Source organism: Mustela erminea, chromosome 14 (genome assembly GCF_009829155.1).
Source record: "Mustela erminea isolate mMusErm1 chromosome 14, mMusErm1.Pri, whole genome shotgun sequence".
In the NCBI taxonomy this organism is placed as follows: domain Eukaryota; kingdom Metazoa; phylum Chordata; class Mammalia; order Carnivora; family Mustelidae; genus Mustela; species Mustela erminea.
The window spans coordinates 82,325,457-82,342,278 of record NC_045627.1 but is presented as its reverse complement, the minus strand read 5'-3'; the positions used below and the strand labels follow the sequence as shown (position 1 = coordinate 82,342,278).

General features: G+C 49.0%; 1 protein-coding gene across 16 annotated transcripts in view; it reads left to right on the top strand.

Annotated features, from left to right (window-relative positions):
* FGFR2 (fibroblast growth factor receptor 2) overlaps nucleotides 1-16,514 on the top strand; it is a 102,834-nt gene extending 86,320 nt beyond the window's left edge. For 15 of the 16 annotated variants that reach the window (XM_032314042.1, XM_032314041.1, XM_032314052.1 and 12 more), the window contains 6 exons: nucleotides 857-1,047; nucleotides 7,376-7,498; nucleotides 8,033-8,103; nucleotides 9,821-9,958; nucleotides 11,514-11,619; nucleotides 14,813-16,514. In XM_032314042.1, coding sequence (XP_032169933.1) covers nucleotides 857-1,047; nucleotides 7,376-7,498; nucleotides 8,033-8,103; nucleotides 9,821-9,958; nucleotides 11,514-11,619; nucleotides 14,813-14,977 — 794 coding nt within the window. In that variant the 3' untranslated portion in view covers nucleotides 14,978-16,514. Of the gene's footprint in view, nucleotides 1-856; nucleotides 1,048-7,375; nucleotides 7,499-8,032; nucleotides 8,104-9,820; nucleotides 9,959-11,513; nucleotides 11,620-14,719 lie in introns of all 16 variants that reach the window. The other variant, XM_032314040.1, reaches the window with a different exon arrangement.
* Nucleotides 16,515-16,822: the final 308 nt, after the last annotated feature.

Here is a 16,822-nt window from a genome sequence, read left to right as displayed (position 1 = left end):
TAGGTCTATACCAGGAGTTGGGAGACTTTCTGGGAAGGGTGATTGTAGATATTTTTGGTTTTGTGGCCGTTAGGATCTTTATGGCAACTCCTCACCTTTGCCAGTGCAGCGAGAAAGCAGCCACAGACAGTACAGAAATGAATGAGCCTGGCTGTGTGCCAGCACGCTTCAATCACAGAAAGAGGCCGTCGGCAGGATTCGGCCTGCAGGCTGTAGTTTGCCGGCCTCTGGTCCATGCCTCGGAGAGAGGGCGGCACGTGTGTGTCGGGAAGCAGACACAGAAATGTTCACTGCGCGCTATGTGTTATAGCCGGAACCTGGAAGCAATGTCAGTGCCCACAAATGTAGGAAAATAGTGTTTGTGTGATGGAATGTAGATAGGAATAGAAAAGGAACGACCTAGATTTATTTTTATCAGCCTGATTGGGTTCCATGCGGATAAACGTGTAAGGGAAAAATGTTAGCTGTAGCTCTATTATATACACACACGATTAAAAATAATAACATTGTTTCTTGATCCGTATCTGTATGTCAGATGGTTAAAGTGAACTGGAAGAGGCAAATTTATGGTAAGCGTTGCTCTGCAGGAGGGCGCAGGTGCGCCGGGGGTGGCAGGGAAGGAGGCTCCTGTGTCTCTGTCTCTTCTACTCGGACTTCTGAGGCTGTCTTGACCCAAGTCTCAGTGATCTCTGGGGGAAGATGTGATTGCAGGTGTTGTGTTTTTGTGTGTGCTTTTCTGTATGATTCAATTTAAAAAAAAAAAGAAGTGCTGGGTTATCAGAAACAAAACTGGGCTGAGCTTCCCAAGGCGGGTCTGGGTGCGTTGTCTCAGCGAGCTTGCCCTGTCCATCCGCAGGGCCTCTCTACGTCATCGTCGAGTATGCCTCGAAAGGCAACCTCCGGGAATACCTCCGAGCCCGCAGGCCGCCCGGGATGGAGTACTCCTATGACATCAACCGCGTTCCCGAGGAGCAGATGACCTTCAAGGACTTGGTGTCCTGCACCTACCAGCTGGCGAGGGGCATGGAGTACTTGGCTTCCCAGAAAGTGAGTCTTTCACATTCTCCTCAGTTGGGTGGACTCCAGTGAGAAAGGTCTGTGAAGAAAACAGGCGATTTGGACGTGCTCATTTGCTGAATCAAGCCCTTGCATGTCTTGTACAACCTGGAAAATATTTATCGCGTTATTCACGTTGGGGTTTGGTGAGCTCTTTAAAAGCCAAAGCAGCCTCAGACGTGACATGGCAGAGATGAGCAAAAAAGATGTCTCTTCCCCTGGGATTCTGCTCTTGGCACAGAACAGCTAGGTTAGGGGGCACTGCCTTTAATTCTGATGAGTTTTTTGGGCTTTATTTGTTTTGGGATGAGTTTTTGGACATAGACTTTGGGTGTCGTGTTTATAGTTTTAAGCTTAGAAGGGCCTTGAATATTCTACGACTAAAGATCACGCAAGGGGACATTTTAGGAACACGGGGTTCTGGGTGTCATCTGGGTTTATTTTGTCTCATTTAGCGGGGTGACCCTCTGGTTCGAAATTGGCCAGGTCCCCTGAGGTGAACCGTCTGCATTCCAAGCATGCCACTTGGTAGTGGAACTTTAAACATCTGAGTTATTCTGGAAGCAGTTAGACAGGTGCCCCGATGTCCTCTGGGGCATTTTGGATGACCCAGGACACCGTGCCTTAGTTCACACTTCAGCAGGGAGGGAGGGTTGCAGAACTTGCCCCTTGGGCAGAAGTGGGGTTCCTTCCTACCTGTGGTGGGGCTTGATGCTGCTCTTTGGGTCCCCAAAGAAGTGAGGTTCTCTTGTGGGCGTGGACCCCTTGTCACTGGGGACCTGGGCTCGGTCATGGCTCTGCCCAGTCACAGCAGTGAGGGTTGCGGCCACAGGGAGAAGGGAGGGGCGGCTGTCCCTCAGCCGCTGCTTCTGTGGCTGTGTTGGAACGTGGCCAGAGCTCCCACATGTTCTGGTTTTTTTTTGGTTTGTTTTTTATTTTCTTTTTTGTTTGTGTTTTATTTTCGAGGGGGTCCAGAGTTGGAGACTTCCTCAGATTTCTTTTTTTTCTGGGAAAAGCTCTTAACCTGTAGATTTTAGGGAACTGTTTTGTGTCCGTGATTGTGCACGTGTGTGGGAATACAGGCCCCACTGAAAAGTCTTCGACATGAGGAAATGGGTCATATTCAGAACAGGGGACATTTGACAAGACATCACTTCCACATGTCCAAGTTGTGAGAGACAAAAACCACTGGGAAGGAAGTTCAGATTAAGGGAGGCTTAAGGGACAGGATAACCGTGTGTCCATGTGTGACCCTGGACTGGGCCTTGGGCAGGGTAGGAAAGGGGGGCAGCTTTTATAGAGAACATTTAGGAACAGTGGAAACCTGAATTGGGTCTACATTATATAATACGAGTGGATTGATATGCAATCTGGGGGTGGTGAGAGTGGTCCTGGATTAAGGTGGGAGATATTGTTGACGTGTTAGGGTGTGAGGTGTGCAGTCACTTTTAAATGGTTCAGGCATACAAAGCTGTGTGTTGGGGGGACATTGTGAAGGGAGAGAGCCGGCGTGACAAGCCATCCCCGCACACATGGACCATCATTGTCCTCTTCCACCTTGACTGTAGCTTTCGAATGTTCCTCACTAAACCCTGGGGAGCGTGACCCCCCAGGTCTGGGGGCCGGGCCACTCTGTACCCTTCCCCGCCTGGGGTGGGGGAAGCAGTTCTTGGATATAGCGTGGCTCTGCTATTAATACAAAGGCAGTAGGAAGGCTGGCTCGGTCATTTTATTATCCCTCAAGCGAACATTCCCGAGCACTCCTGACTCCTGCCTCGCGCCCTAGGTCAGGCTCCCATGGTGGGTGGCCGCTATGGGTGGAGTCCTTGGACCTCTTGCTGCAGGAACCTCGGGCGACAGCAGGAGAAATCAACAATAAGTGTGGGAAGACAAATAAGGATGGGAAAGGTTGAGAGGTGTGCCGTGTAGGAGACCGATTGTGGGAGGTCGGGGGGGGCTGGTGGGGGAAGGTGGCTGGGGAGCGCCCCCGCCGGGGGACAGCCAGGAGCCAGGAGCCAGGAGCCGAGTGTGAGATGTGGCTGGAGACAGGCAGGCCCAGCTCATTCCTGGCCTCACGGCCCCGGGCCAGGCCTCCAGACTGCACCCTAGGCAGGGGTAACGGGGGCGGGTCTGTGCTTTGAGGATGGCTCGCTGGGACGCTGCTCACAACGGATGGGTCGCAAGCTTGGTGCTGGTGTGTTGGGCTCGAGTTTCTTGGCTCCTGCAGGTACAGGAGAAGAAGGTGGATTTTGGACAGCTGTTGCTCTTGGGATACTTCATGATTTCCAGCCTGAGAGGTCAGACGGTAGGACCAGGAGGAGGAAGACTCCGAGGCGGGAGGTCGGGGAAGACGGTGGGCAGAGATCCTGGTGGGCCCTTGGGCAGGTGCTCTGAACACCAGGGAGAGCCAGTCAAGGGCTGGTGCCGGGAGGAAGCTGCGGGCTGAAGCTCAGCCCTGGGGCCTGGGCTGAGACCTTGGGAGCCAGCAGAGGAAGTGTGGTTCCCAGGCATGGGCGGTCCTCTAGCCGGGGAGAGTTAGAGCAGAAGGGGAGTAGGAAGAGCTCTCAGTTTCTCGAGCTTGGCTCAAAGCACCTGATGGCAGTGGAGGCCGAGGGGACACAGAGGGGTGGGAGGAAAGGCAGGATATGGTTCACGGAGGCCACAGGACGGGTTTCTGGAAGGCAGAGTGTTGTTCCGCCCAGAACGGGGCAAAACAATGTGTCTTCTTGCACCTGGCTGGTAGAGCCCGTGTGGACTCCTCATTGCTCCCCAGCCCTGAGGACTCTGAAATCCTTCCTCTTTGGAACTGTTGAATATAGGGAAGAAGGGATTTTGTGAAAGGGGGCAATTCTCATTATTAATCAGTACCAGGTTTTGAGAGCTCAGCATCTGCTAGGCACAGGACGAGCATTTTCCGAACAGTATCCTCCATAACACCAGAACATGTCTGAAATAGGGGCGATTTTAGGAGAAGGATTCTGAGGACTGTTCGGAGATGCCAGGACCCCTTCGAAACCAGGTGTGCCTAAGTCATTGTCCTCATTTCCAAGATGGGGACTCCTAGGTCCACAGAGCAGAGAAAAGTCACTGGTCCCGGGCTTGGCCCTTTGGCCAAGTACCCACCATGTCCCCCAGCCTCCCTCGCTGCTCTCTGGTAATCCCTGCCTCACTCTGGTTGGTGGGGGGGGTGTAGATGGAACTGATAAGACGCCCTGTGTCAGGGCTTTGCTCACAGACACAGAATGGGCTAGAAGGGATGGAGTTGTATGTCATTAGGGCCTTGAAGGGTTCCAAAGCCCTTCGTAGAAGATTGCCTGTAGTTAAGGACCTAGAGCTGGTGGTAAGCCAGCAGTAGCTGAAGATCTTAAGAATGGTCCCCTCGAGTGGAGACTGCCTGCAAAGATGGAGGCTTATTCCTGGCGGTGGAGGGTGAAGAAGCAGGGAAGGGGCCAGATTCCGGTCTGCGCGTACGCACGCCTCCTACCCTCCAGCCAGGACCTTGCTGGAGGCCCGCTTAAGGAACTGTTGAGTGAGCTCTCTGGCTCATTACTGATGGAATGCAATAATGAATTCGGCTCAGTAAACATTTACTGGGTCAGGCTCCGCGGTCGGTGCTGGGAATGTAGACATGAACATGCGGGGTCTGTCCTTGAGCCGTTGAAGTACGCGCACGCGTGTGCATGTGTGCGCGTGTGTTGGTGGCGAGCTAGGGGTGGGCAAGTAAATAGACCGCCTGGAGTATACAGACTACAACAAGGTAATGTGGAGTATTTGAACCTTGTACAAATTATGAAAGCTTTGCTTTCTAGTTCAAAGCACACTAATTTTGCTTTTTACCAAATCCCAAAGCCAGTTCGACTTGCTTCAAAGTGTTAAACCTGAGTGGGTGGTGTTTTTGTTACTACAAGCAGGGCCAGCTTCCCCATCTGTAAAATGGGTACAATCATACCCATCTCATGGGGAGCCCTGGGAATTTAAGTCAGTCAGCCGTGCAGTGGCCCCCGTCACACTGTCTGGGCCCCAGGGATGTTAGTCTTCCTTCCCTTCATGACCTGTGGCTCTCCGCTTCCTTAAGAAATGGATGCCAAATGGTCTGAGGGCCTTAGTTACGTAAATGGTCAGCTCTGCCCTGGAAAACAGCTCCGATTTCTGCAGATGATGGGAATTTGGCTTAATGTTAATTATTTTCTTTTTCTTGTATGTTGGTTCCAAGTCTCTTACCGTCCAGCCCAGAGGGTGGGCGTTGGTATCTACTAGCACCGTGGGATGTGGGACTTTGGTGCTCCATCCTGCCTCTCGCCAAGACAATGATGGAGGTCACTGTTGTGGTGTCTCTTGAGTTGAGCCCTCATGTGTGGTGGGAGCCCAGCGTGTGGGAATCCAGAGTCTTCTGACCACACAGCTTGCCAAATGCACAGAGCTCATGTCGGCCGGGAGCACGCCGCCGGGAGAGTTTGGCCGAGGGCTTGGAAGTTCAATCTGAGGAGGCCTCCAAACTAGAACATGGCTCCCGCCCCGGCCGGATCCCCAGGCGGCTTCTGGGAGCGCTCACGTTTCCTGCTTCCGTTCTGGCCAGGCTCAGGCACACTTCCTTGCGGGCTTTTCCTGCTCTCCCTTTCCCGGTCTTCGCCCATCCAGGGGACCACAGAAGCATCTAAAATCAAGGAATTGTTGGGCGGTGGGTAGGAAAAAGTAATCCCTAATTTATTCTTCAGTGAGAGTGTGGCTTGTTCCTTTTTATTGGCCATTTCTTGGCATCCGTAACTACAAGCAGCCCCGTCTGACCCTTGTCCAGTGGCTGGGTAAAACCTTTCTTCATCCGCTAGTTAACTTTGCCAGGAGCCCTTGTCCAAACATTTGGTAGAACTTTTTGTTCACTTCCTTAGACTTCGCCTTTTCCAAAAGTAGGGGATGGTGATGGGGGAGTCTCCTTACCGTGTGCCATGATGAAGCTTTGTGATACTGAAGTGTAACACTTTACCAAAGCCTGTCATTTGCAGAAAGGAGAAATGGAAGTTATCATGACCAGACCTTTCTGAGACCGAAGAATAGGTATCAGAACTGTGAATTAGCTGCCCTATAGGGAGCATGTCTGCATTCTTCTCCCCTCTCCCTAGCCACCCCCCCCCCCCCAGGTGTTTCGCAGACCTAGGTGGCGCCCTTTGTGTGGGCCGGTGTCCTCCAGGCCTGGGCGTGGACAGACAGGCTTGGGTCATGATACAAGCCTGAAAAGGACGTGGTCGGTTCTTTGAGAACCACAGCTTGTGGCGAGCATAGCAGGGGCGGCCAGGCTGGGTCTGGAAGCGTGGAGACCAGTCCGTCAGGCGGGCAGTGTGGCTCTCCGTGGGGCTGGGGGTGGGCAGTGGTGATGTCCTGGGCTAAGTGTGGCTAGAAGTGGGGACAGAGCGGGGTGGACAGACTGCGGGGGCCTGTGGGAGTCCGCGTCTGCAGAGCGGGGGAGGGGTGTGCGGAGAATTCTGGTGTGTACCTCTTGGACTGAGAGAGACCCAAGATGAGAATGAGGGGAGCAGAGGCCTTGAATTTGAGGTGCTGACAGGATGTCACAGTGGAAATGTCCCGTAGCCTGTGGACGATGACAGTTAGGGTCCCAGGAGAAAGGTTAGGAGAGAGGTAGGAATTTGCAGATCTTTCGTGTGTATCTAAGACTAGAAGCCCTGGGGATATGTAGAAGTATACAAAATTAATGGGCTATTTCTTCCATTTTAAGGGACAGGGGAAGAGAGGAGCTAGACTGGGAGAGGGTGAACCAAGAGAAGGGATGGCATAGAACTCAAGGGAGGGGGTGGGGACTGTTTTTTAAAAGGAGCGCGAATGCTTTTAAAAGGAGCGTCCAGAGTTGCAGAAGGAAACACCGAGGGGTTAGAAGAGCTCACTTGGGTCTGACTGGAGGTTCCCCATAAACTTTTGGGAGGGGCAGGGATGGAAAGAGAGTGTTTGCAGACCTACCAGGAGGTAAAGACGATGTGGTATTGGAATTTGAACAGCTCTTCTGAAAGTCTGGCTGTAAAGGCTGTGGGAGAGTAAGTGTAGAGATAAAAGGTTTTTAGAATAATCTAGTACAGATCTCCTGGGAAGGGTGACAGTGTTGTTGGTCCTTTGCAAGTAAAAGAGAATCGGCAGCTTGGTGTATCTTAGCTCTTCGAAATTATTGGGGCCTTGGTTTTTTAAGTTACCTTTAATTAGAAAAGAAATACCATTTTTTGACCCAAGATGTATTTTTCTGTCTGCATTGTAAGAAGTGAGAATGATTTCTCTTTATTCTTGAAATAGTTTGAAACGAGTTCTTTCTTGATTTCAGTGTATTCATCGGGATTTAGCAGCCAGAAATGTTTTGGTAACAGAAAACAATGTCATGAAAATAGCAGACTTTGGACTGGCCAGAGATATCAACAATATAGACTATTACAAAAAGACCACAAACGTAAGTCTACGGTGGTTCTGTGGTGGAAGGGAGGGGGCTAGTGGTGGCACGGAATGTTCCAGATGAGAGATAATAGGCCTTCATTCCTATGCTCTTTATCCCTGTTCCTGGGCCACACTCTTGACAAACTTCTCAATAAGCACATTTCAGCTGCCTTTAAGATACTTGGAGTAAACGTGAAACAGCCTTGTCCACAGAACCATCATCAGGCTCTTTGTCAAGAACTTCCCCAGCCAAAACTAGAGCTTGGGAGTTTCTGGATTGATTTTTGCCCAGGAGATGGTCAGAGTGTGTCTCTGTGTGAGGGAGATCAAGCATCGTGAGAGTCCAAAGAAATGGCATTTTTCTCGTGTGCCCAGATCTGTGCATTTTGCATGTTACACACGGGCCCCGCGGGGACCAACTTCTGCTCTGGGAACGCACCCGTGACAATCAGTGTCGGCTCTCAGATAGGACACAGCCTGCTGAGCGAGCAAAAGTAAACTGGTTGTAATCTAGCAGTTTTTACCTTTTTTTTTTTACCCACACCCGCAGGGGCGACTTCCAGTCAAGTGGATGGCCCCAGAAGCCCTTTTTGACCGCGTGTACACCCACCAGAGTGACGTGTAAGTAACTCCCTTCTCTCCAGCTTCTTTGCCAGGTTGGGTTGCGAAAATACTGTATTCACCCTTCTTCATTCTTTGGCGCCTGCCGTATTTCACACATCGATGGAAGGTGCAGGAGCCGGCCTCAGAAAGGGCGGATTTTCTGGTAGGCTGGTCACCAGCGCGCTGTTGCTAATCTGCCCAGCTTCAAAGTGCACAGGGTCCGGGGGGGTGTGTGTGTAACTTTGAACCTCCTCCTGCCAGGGCGGAAGTGCTCCTCCCTCCCCCCAACTTACTCATGGATCTACGACTACAGAGCTGCTGTGTCATTTGCCAGGCCCACAGCGTGTTCTTTGCTCCCTGAAAGAAGGAATTCTGAAACTTTTTTTTACTGAGGCTGGTGTGTCCTACTCCCCCACCGACCCTGCATCCTGGGCTCGTCCTTGTAGGGAGAAGCCAAGTGGGGCGGGTGATTTCCACGGGGCCCACTTGTTCTGTTTGTCCTCGGAAAAAATCTGACCTCGTCCTGCCATCCTTGATGAGATTAGAGAAATAGAGTGAAAACTGCATAACGTTTCCATTATGATACACTTAAAAATACCATCAGGGTCAGGCTTCAACTGATATTTCAGAATTTCAGGTTTGGAAATTAGGTTGGAAGAAGTTATCCTGGTGGGAAACCAGGGGGAAGGTACAGAGCATCTCTCTGTACTGTTTTTTCCAAGTTCCTGCGAGTCTATAATTAGCCCAAAATAAAAAGTTAAAAAAAAAATCAGTTGAGCTATTTTTATTTACGGGACCAAGAGGCTCCCTGGGGTAGGCCTGGTGTCGCTGCTGGTCCCCTTTAGCAGTCCTAGAAGAAAGGCATTCTGAAACCCGTTTTTGTAGGGAGTCAGCTGCCTGCATTTTGCTCCCACTTTTGCTCTAGACAACACTGGGGAGAGTTTCATTGCTCACCCCAAACCTGAAGGGAGCCAGGAAGGGTGTGTGTTTTGAGCCTCGAGGACGTAGGTAAATGCAGGAGTCTTGGCTTGATGATCCCCAGAATGGCGAGCATCCTGAATGAGGCTCAGGAAGGCCAACTGGGCCTCCACGAGGTCAGGTACCCAGGGTGCCCTGTGAGATGCTTTCAGTTTCTGTTGTAGGAAACCCTTCGGGCTCTGGGATTCCTTCATTGTCACCCCAGCCCGGTGCCCGCTCCCTTCCTGACCTTCGTGGTGAAACCTTTGTGCTCTCAGATGCTCCAACTGCCACAGCGCAGGATGGGCTTGCTGGCCTTATTCAGTCAGCAGCCCTTACTGGTGGGTCCCAGCCCCCCCGGGGGGGAGGGTGGGTGTCAGGCGCAGAGGCTGATGGAAAAGCTGGACGAGAGCATGAAGAATTTTGCAGCTTAGGAGCTGAGATCCTCCCATGGCTAACGCTGCATTTAAGAAGGTCAGAATAAAAGAGCAACCGCCCCAGATCTCCACTAACAAAAACCAGAAAAATGGAGGGATGGTTTCCCAGCCCTACTCTGTTGTCTGTTGCCGGAAAATTCCAAGGGAACATCCCTCATGTCCTCATTTGGGAAGGATGCTCCTTCGGGGCAGGGAGGGGCCTGTGGGATGAACTGGAGCAGGGTTCAGGCCATTCGTCTCTGAACAGGAGAAGTGAGTGGGCGCTGACGTTATCCACTGGGTCCGTTTGGGTTTTGGGGATTCAGGTGGGTCGGTAACACTGTTTTCTCTCTTCCTTGCAGTTGGTCCTTCGGGGTGTTAATGTGGGAGATCTTCACGTTGGGGGGCTCCCCCTACCCAGGGATCCCGGTGGAGGAACTATTTAAGCTGCTGAAGGACGGACACAGGATGGATAAGCCAGCAAACTGCACCAGCGACCTGTAAGGACCCTGTTCTCTCCTGACACCGAGCGGACGCGTGATGCCATTCACTCTCTCCCAACTTATTTCGGGTTTCCTAAGGCCCCTGGTTTTCCGTACAGGCCCTAGGAAGAATTCCTGCTGAAGCTTTCTGGGCTTAATCCCAGGACTGGGGAGGATGGCTACACAGATGGCCCTAACTGTCCAAAAGAGAAAACGTCCTTCCGAGGTGTATGGAGTGACCTCTAACTCAGGGCATTGGGCTTCCCGGCTGAGGGTGTCTGACTTTCTTAGAGAGCGAGCCTCGGTGGTCTTCCTGGGCCACTGGGCCGTGCTTTGCTCTTGTCTCTTCTCAGAGGGTCAGGGAGATGGAACTGGCCTTCTCTCGTACGCAGGCTAGAAAGCACAGCCTTTCCTCATGACCTGTGTCTGTCCCCAGTGCAGCCAATGGTGTGGGCGACTGCTGAGAATGGCTCTTATGGATTGAAGTTGACCACATTTCTTCAGAGCACACCGGTGTCTGGTTACCTCTGTTCTACCCATAGTCTAGCACAGAGAATTAAGAATATGTCCAGGTGCCATCTTTGGAGTCCCAGATCTGACTATAAAACCATGAGCTGGTTTCGAGAAAAGCCTGGTCCACACTTCAAGTGGAATTACGTTGTGTTTGTGACATGCGTCTTGTGCAGTAGAATCAGTGCTTTGAAAGGGAGTCTCTCTTCCCAACCCCCCTAGGATTAACTAAGAAGAGTGATTGTCCCGGAGACTGTGGTCTATTGTGTATCGTTTCATGGGGATTTTATATCCGTAATCCCATGAGTGCTTTTCACTGTACAGTGGACATCTGATGAATGGCCACATTTTTATAGTATATTATATAAAGGTATTTATTGTGCTGCCTGTCATTCCTATTGCTTTTTCTAATATAGAGGGTCTGTCGAAACCCATGATCAAGATAAGGCCTGGGACCCTAGGCCTGTCCAAGAGTTAATCAGGAAGTTAATGTGCAGCCTTGGGATGGCAGCTTAATTCATGAAAACCTTACGTTAAAGTTGTGGTTTTCAAACTTTGTTTTTTTAAAACTGAGGAAGCTTTGTCCTCTGTAATCATTAAAATAAAACCTGAAGTGTCCGGGAGAAGAATGTGTAGCAGCTTTGGTCTGGAGCAGCGGCTGGGGGGCAGGGGGCAGGGTGTGCCGGGAAGAGACTGGAGAGCCCGTGGGTCCTTGAAGGCTTTTCCCCGCAGCGTCTGAAAGTGCCCAAAAGGTGTGATAACCACCGTGCTGTGTCACTGTCACAGGAACGCACAAGTCCGCCCCAAAGATGTCTCTCCTGAGGGCATAGACACTATCCTAAAACATTTGGGGTGTAAAGTGATGTGTTTGTAGCTCAAAGTGCCTTCTAAGACAAATTAAGCAGTGAATTTTTTTGGAAAGCAGATAACTGCTTTCTAATTTGGAAAGTTCTGATAGATCTTCATAGTTCAGGACGCATCTCCCTAGCGACGGTTAACACTGGCTGGTAGCCGTGCACCTCGTCCTTAACAGAGTTAATTCACCAGGAAATCTGTTTCCCAGGTATATGATGATGAGGGACTGTTGGCATGCGGTGCCCTCCCAGAGGCCGACGTTCAAACAGTTGGTAGAAGACTTGGATCGGATTCTCACTCTCACAACCAATGAGGTAAGAACCCGTTCCGGGAGCCTGGGGTCCTTTCTTGGGAGGCCCGTGGGGCTTTTCCAATTCAACCTCCCCCGTCGGAGTCTGTGGTATAGGTGATTGTTTTCCCACAGGGGTCAGGCAGAGTTAAAATGTGTGCTCCTCCTAAATCCTGGTTTCTCTCAGGACTGTGATTCGAGAGTTCTGACTCAGGAAACCAGACCGAGGGCCCTAGTTGAGGCTGCCGCTCTCTGTGGCCTTCGGGTGGTGGGTCCAGGCTGTGGTAGGCTGGACAGTGAGGAGACGAAAGAAGTGTCCCAACAGCAGCATTTGGGTTTGTGTGTCAGGAGCTTGGGTTTCTGTGCCCTAGAAATGAACGTAGGAGCTGCTGACCTGGTGGTCAGCACTGGAAGCAGTGACGTCCTGCCATTCTAGCTTCACGCGCACGGTGCAGTCCGCCGTGACCATCTGGTAGTGGCGTGGGGCATGTGGTCTCCATCCGTGTGCATGTGAATGTATACACAGTTTCATATAATGAGGGGCTTGTGATTTTTTTAAAGATTTATTTATTTGAGAAAGAGCGAGAGAGTGAACAGGGGAGGGGCAGAGGAAGAGGGAGAGAGAGAGAATCTCCAGCAGACTCCCTGCCAAGCCCAGAGCCTGACGTGGGGCTCGATCTCATGACCCTGAGATCCTGGACTGAGCCAAAATCAAGAGTCAGATGCTTAACTGACTCAGTCAGCCAGGTGCCCCTGGGATTTATGATTTTTAAGTGAAAACTTGTACCCTTTTGTTAAAATATTTATCTGGAAAATATTTATAATCTCTACCAATGAAGCAAACACAGTCTGTCCCTGACTGTCAGAATCCAGTCACGGTAGTGCTCAGCATGCGGACAGAGTGGTCTCTAGGGTTGTGGAGAGTGTCTGATCTGAGCAGGGAAGATGATAAACCCACCAAGGTCAGAAGAATCCCACGAAAAATGGTTAATGAATCAATTTGTGATATTTAATGAGGATACAGCAAACAGTCTTCCTTCAAACGGGAAAAAAGTCCCAAAACCCATTTCTCTTGACAACAACAAAAAGAGGTTAAAATTGTTTGAATAAAAATATACACTTAATGTATTTTAGAATACATTTAATAGTTTTAGAATGATTTTTTTTAAATCAGATGTTGTGATATGAAGCCTTAAGCCAGCAACATTATCTTGTGCGTCTAACTGTAGCTGATAAAAGGGGAGATTGCATTTAAATGAATACAGCTGACCTTCAGAAGTTGAAAGGAAAGGAACAGTTCAAGGGGAAAAAAAGCAACTTTCTTCTCCTGCCAAAATTGTTGTTTCTAGTGTAAGTTCCTTTAACCCTAGACTTGGAATCCACTGATACCCCTCTCTGTCCTCTATCAGATCTGAACATTTATGGCTGCATTTAGAAACTGGGAAAGCACTGATATTCCATTTTAATGGTCCTAAGTCCAGGCGCGATGCTCTGTATTTAAATATTTATATTTAAAGTGGGCCCATTCATACTGAAATTTACATCTAGCATCCTAAAATAAAAAAGCAGAATGCCATATTGTCTAACGGATATAAAAATCGAAGTTTCTTTCCTTCTGAAAATCATTACCATATGCTTGAGAAAAATGGTTCCATTTAGGACAAAATTTCATTTTTATCATTGTAAGCAAAAAGTTCTCTTTTGATGTGGTGGGCGTGTTTGTTTCCAGTTGTGCGGTTAATGCTGATGTTGTTGGAACTGACACATTCCCCATTCTGGGATGGGGACTCTTTCCCTTGCCAGCCCTGGTGATGAATTATAGTGGGGTATTTTTGGGGGAGTGGGGAGGAGGGGTCTTTTAAAATGTAGAGTCGCCAACATTCTGCGGCTTCTTCTCTGATAACACCAGGGCCGGTTGTGCTGTGGTCTGCGCTTTCTGCCGCCCCTCTCAGCAAAACCACACATCCTGGAATGTGACTGGCTTCAGGGTGTGGGAGCAGAACCACCCCAGCGTGTGAGCCCAGTGGAGGCAACAAAACCCAGAAGTTCCTCAGTTTAGAAATCTTTCCATAGTTTCTGAGCAAGGGTCTGCGAATCTGTTCAGTAAAGGGCCAGATAGTGAACGTTTCTTTATCTCTGTGAGCCCAACTGTTCAGTTCAGCCGTCAAGGCAAGAAAGCAGCTACGGACAACACGTCAATGAGCGTGTTTGTGTTCGGAGTAAAACTTGATGGACCCTAGCATTTAAATTCTATATGGATTTTATGTCATTTTAATGCCAAGAGATATTATTCTTCCTTGGATTTTTTTCCCCCCTCCAACCTTTGAAAAATGTTAAGAACATTTTAGCCCATGTTTCAAAACATGTTTTTAGCTCTCAGACCATACAAGACCAGGCATGGGCTCTCGCCCTGCCATAAGTTGGAGGAAATGTTATCCTGGGTCATCCAGTGGGCTCTTTTCTCAGCAACCCCAGCAGAGGCTGGAGGAAGCAGAAGAGCCCCTTTCGAATTTCAAACTTTTCTTTAACAGTCCATTATGGATTTAACATACACGAGTACATCCGAGCCTTTTCTGAACCTGTTTACGTTTTCAAACTCAGAGAGCTTCTGAGAGTAATGAATTCCATCTGTGAAATTACTCGCTGAATGGAGACAGAGTCCCCCTAAATTATCCTAGAAACTGCAATAGTAAAGCGTAATTCCTAAAATAAATATTCACAGTCCCCACTATTTTAAGGGGTCCCCGGAAACCATAACACATCGCGTTTTTTTTTTTTTTTCATTTTTTGTGGGGCCTCAGATTTCAACTGTGTGCTCGCTCTCTCTCTCTCTCTCTCGACGAGGCACGTAGCAAGCCGCTTGTTGGGATCTGTGCAAGTGGACTGGAGGGCCCAGAATTTTCCCATTCCCTCCTTGCCACTCGTTTCTTGATGATGGAAGAGTTCAAGGCAGCCTCGGGTCGATCAAGTGGGGGAGGGGTCTCGAGGAGGTGTTTGTGGGAGCGGGGGGGGGAGGGGGGACTGGGTCCCTGAATCCTCCAGGGGTGCCCCGTCCCGTCTCTGCTCCGGTAGAGCATCTCAAGAGCCTGCATTTGAAATAAAAGTCTTCTCTTCCCTTCTTTCAGGAATACTTGGACCTCAGTCAGCCTCTCGAACCGTATTCACCTAGTTATCCTGACCCGAGATGAAATAAAACGTCTTCTCTTCCCTTCTTTCAGGAGTACTTGGACCTCAGTCAGCCTCTCGAACAGTATTCACCTAGTTACCCTGACACAAGGAGTTCTTGTTCTTCGGGAGATGATTCTGTTTTCTCTCCGGACCCCATGCCTTACGAGCCCTGCCTTCCTCAGTATCCACACGTAAACGGCAGTGTTAAAACATGAATGAGCTTGTCCTTCTGTCCTTCTGTCCCCACACGGGACGGCGCCAGGAGCCTAGCCACACTGAGCAGGGAGGCCATGCCTCCAGGAGCCGCTTGGCTCCGCTTGTATATATGGATCAGAGGAGTAAATAATTGGAAAAGTAATCGGCACACGTGTAAAGAATTTATACAGTTGGAAACTTGACATCTTCAGCAGGAGAAGAAGAATGTTTCTGGGGCTGTGGACTGCCGTGCGCCGCCACATGCCCGTGACCCACTGTCGGTCCTGGCTGTGGGCCCTCCGAACTCAAGGCAGACTTACGTTCTGCCTTCCTTGTGAATTTTGTAATAATTGGAGAAAATATATGTCAGCACACACTTACAGAGCACAATGGCAGTATATAGGTGCTGGAAGTATGTAAATATATTCAAATTATGTATAAATATATATTATATATTTACAAGGAATTATTTTTTGTATTGATTTTAAATGGATGTCCCAATGCACCTAGAAAATTGGTCTCTCTTTTTTTAATAGCTCTTTGCTAAATGCTGTTCTTACACAGAATTTCTTAATTTTCACCGAGCAGAGGTGGAAGAATACTTTTGCTTTCAGGGAAAATGGTATAACATTAATTTATTAATGAATCGGTAATATACAAAACAGTTAATCATTTATAGTTTTGTGTTTTGTTTTGTTTTGTTGTTTGGTAATTTAAGTGGCATTTCTATGCAGGCAGCACATCGGACTAGTGGATCTATGGCTTGGACTTAACTAGTTATCAGATTCTTTGAAAAGAGAAATATTTACAGAGTATGACTAATTTGGGGAAGGTGAAGTTTTGATTTATCTGTTTAAACTCTGCTGTCAAATGATTGTTCTTACACCTCCAAAACGCCGATAGGAAACAAACCCATTAGGAGGAGAGTATTTTTGTTTGCTGTGCAGCTCTGTCATTGGGCCCCTGGAACATTCAACTACACTTCCCAAGACAAATGGTACCAACGTTCTCTTAAAAAGATGCCTTAATCCATTCCTCGAGGATGGACCTTAGTTGACGACTGTACTCCTCTGCGGCAGCTGGCCTTCTGCCCTGAGTTGCACGTTAATCAGATTAGCCTGTATTCTCTTCAGTGGATTTTGATAATGGCTTCCAGATTCCCTGGTGTTAGAGAAGCCTTTTAGAATCTTCACGTCTCATCATAGAAATTGAAACACTGAGTTGTTCTGCTGATAGTTTTGGAGATACTTCCATCTTTTTAAGGGATTGCTTCTGCCTAAGTCTGGCAGGACCTCACCAAAAGATCAGGCCTCATACCAACGTCATACACAATGTTGTCATGTTGTGCGTTCTATATGAAAGTATCGTGTTTTGCTTTGGAAACAAACACCTACTCACTTTGCTATAGCCATGCAACATGAGTGCAGATTACACTGATTCTACTTGTTACAAAATTGGAGAAAGTATTTAATAAAACCTGTTAATTTTTATACTGACAATAAAAATGTTTCTACAGATATTAATGTTAACAAGACAAAATAAATGTCACGCAACTTATTTTTTTAAGACTCGTGTCTCACCAAATGGTTTCCTGTGCTCGGAGGTGTTGACTCAGTGCTGTTTGGTGTGATCGCATGAAAAGCGCAGCTGGGAAGGTTCGTGGTTGGCTACGAACCGGTGACTTGCGACAGGAGCTGGCCAGGACCAGCGGTACTGGGGATAGGTGCATTGGGTGAAAATCAGGGGAGTTGGTTTAAGCTCTGGCTCAGTTGCTTCCTGAGGCCCCGAAGGTGTCGTCGTATCTTTCTGGGCTTTAACTTCTAGAAAAGCAAACAAGGGATGGTGCGGGCGAAGCTTTGCAAATG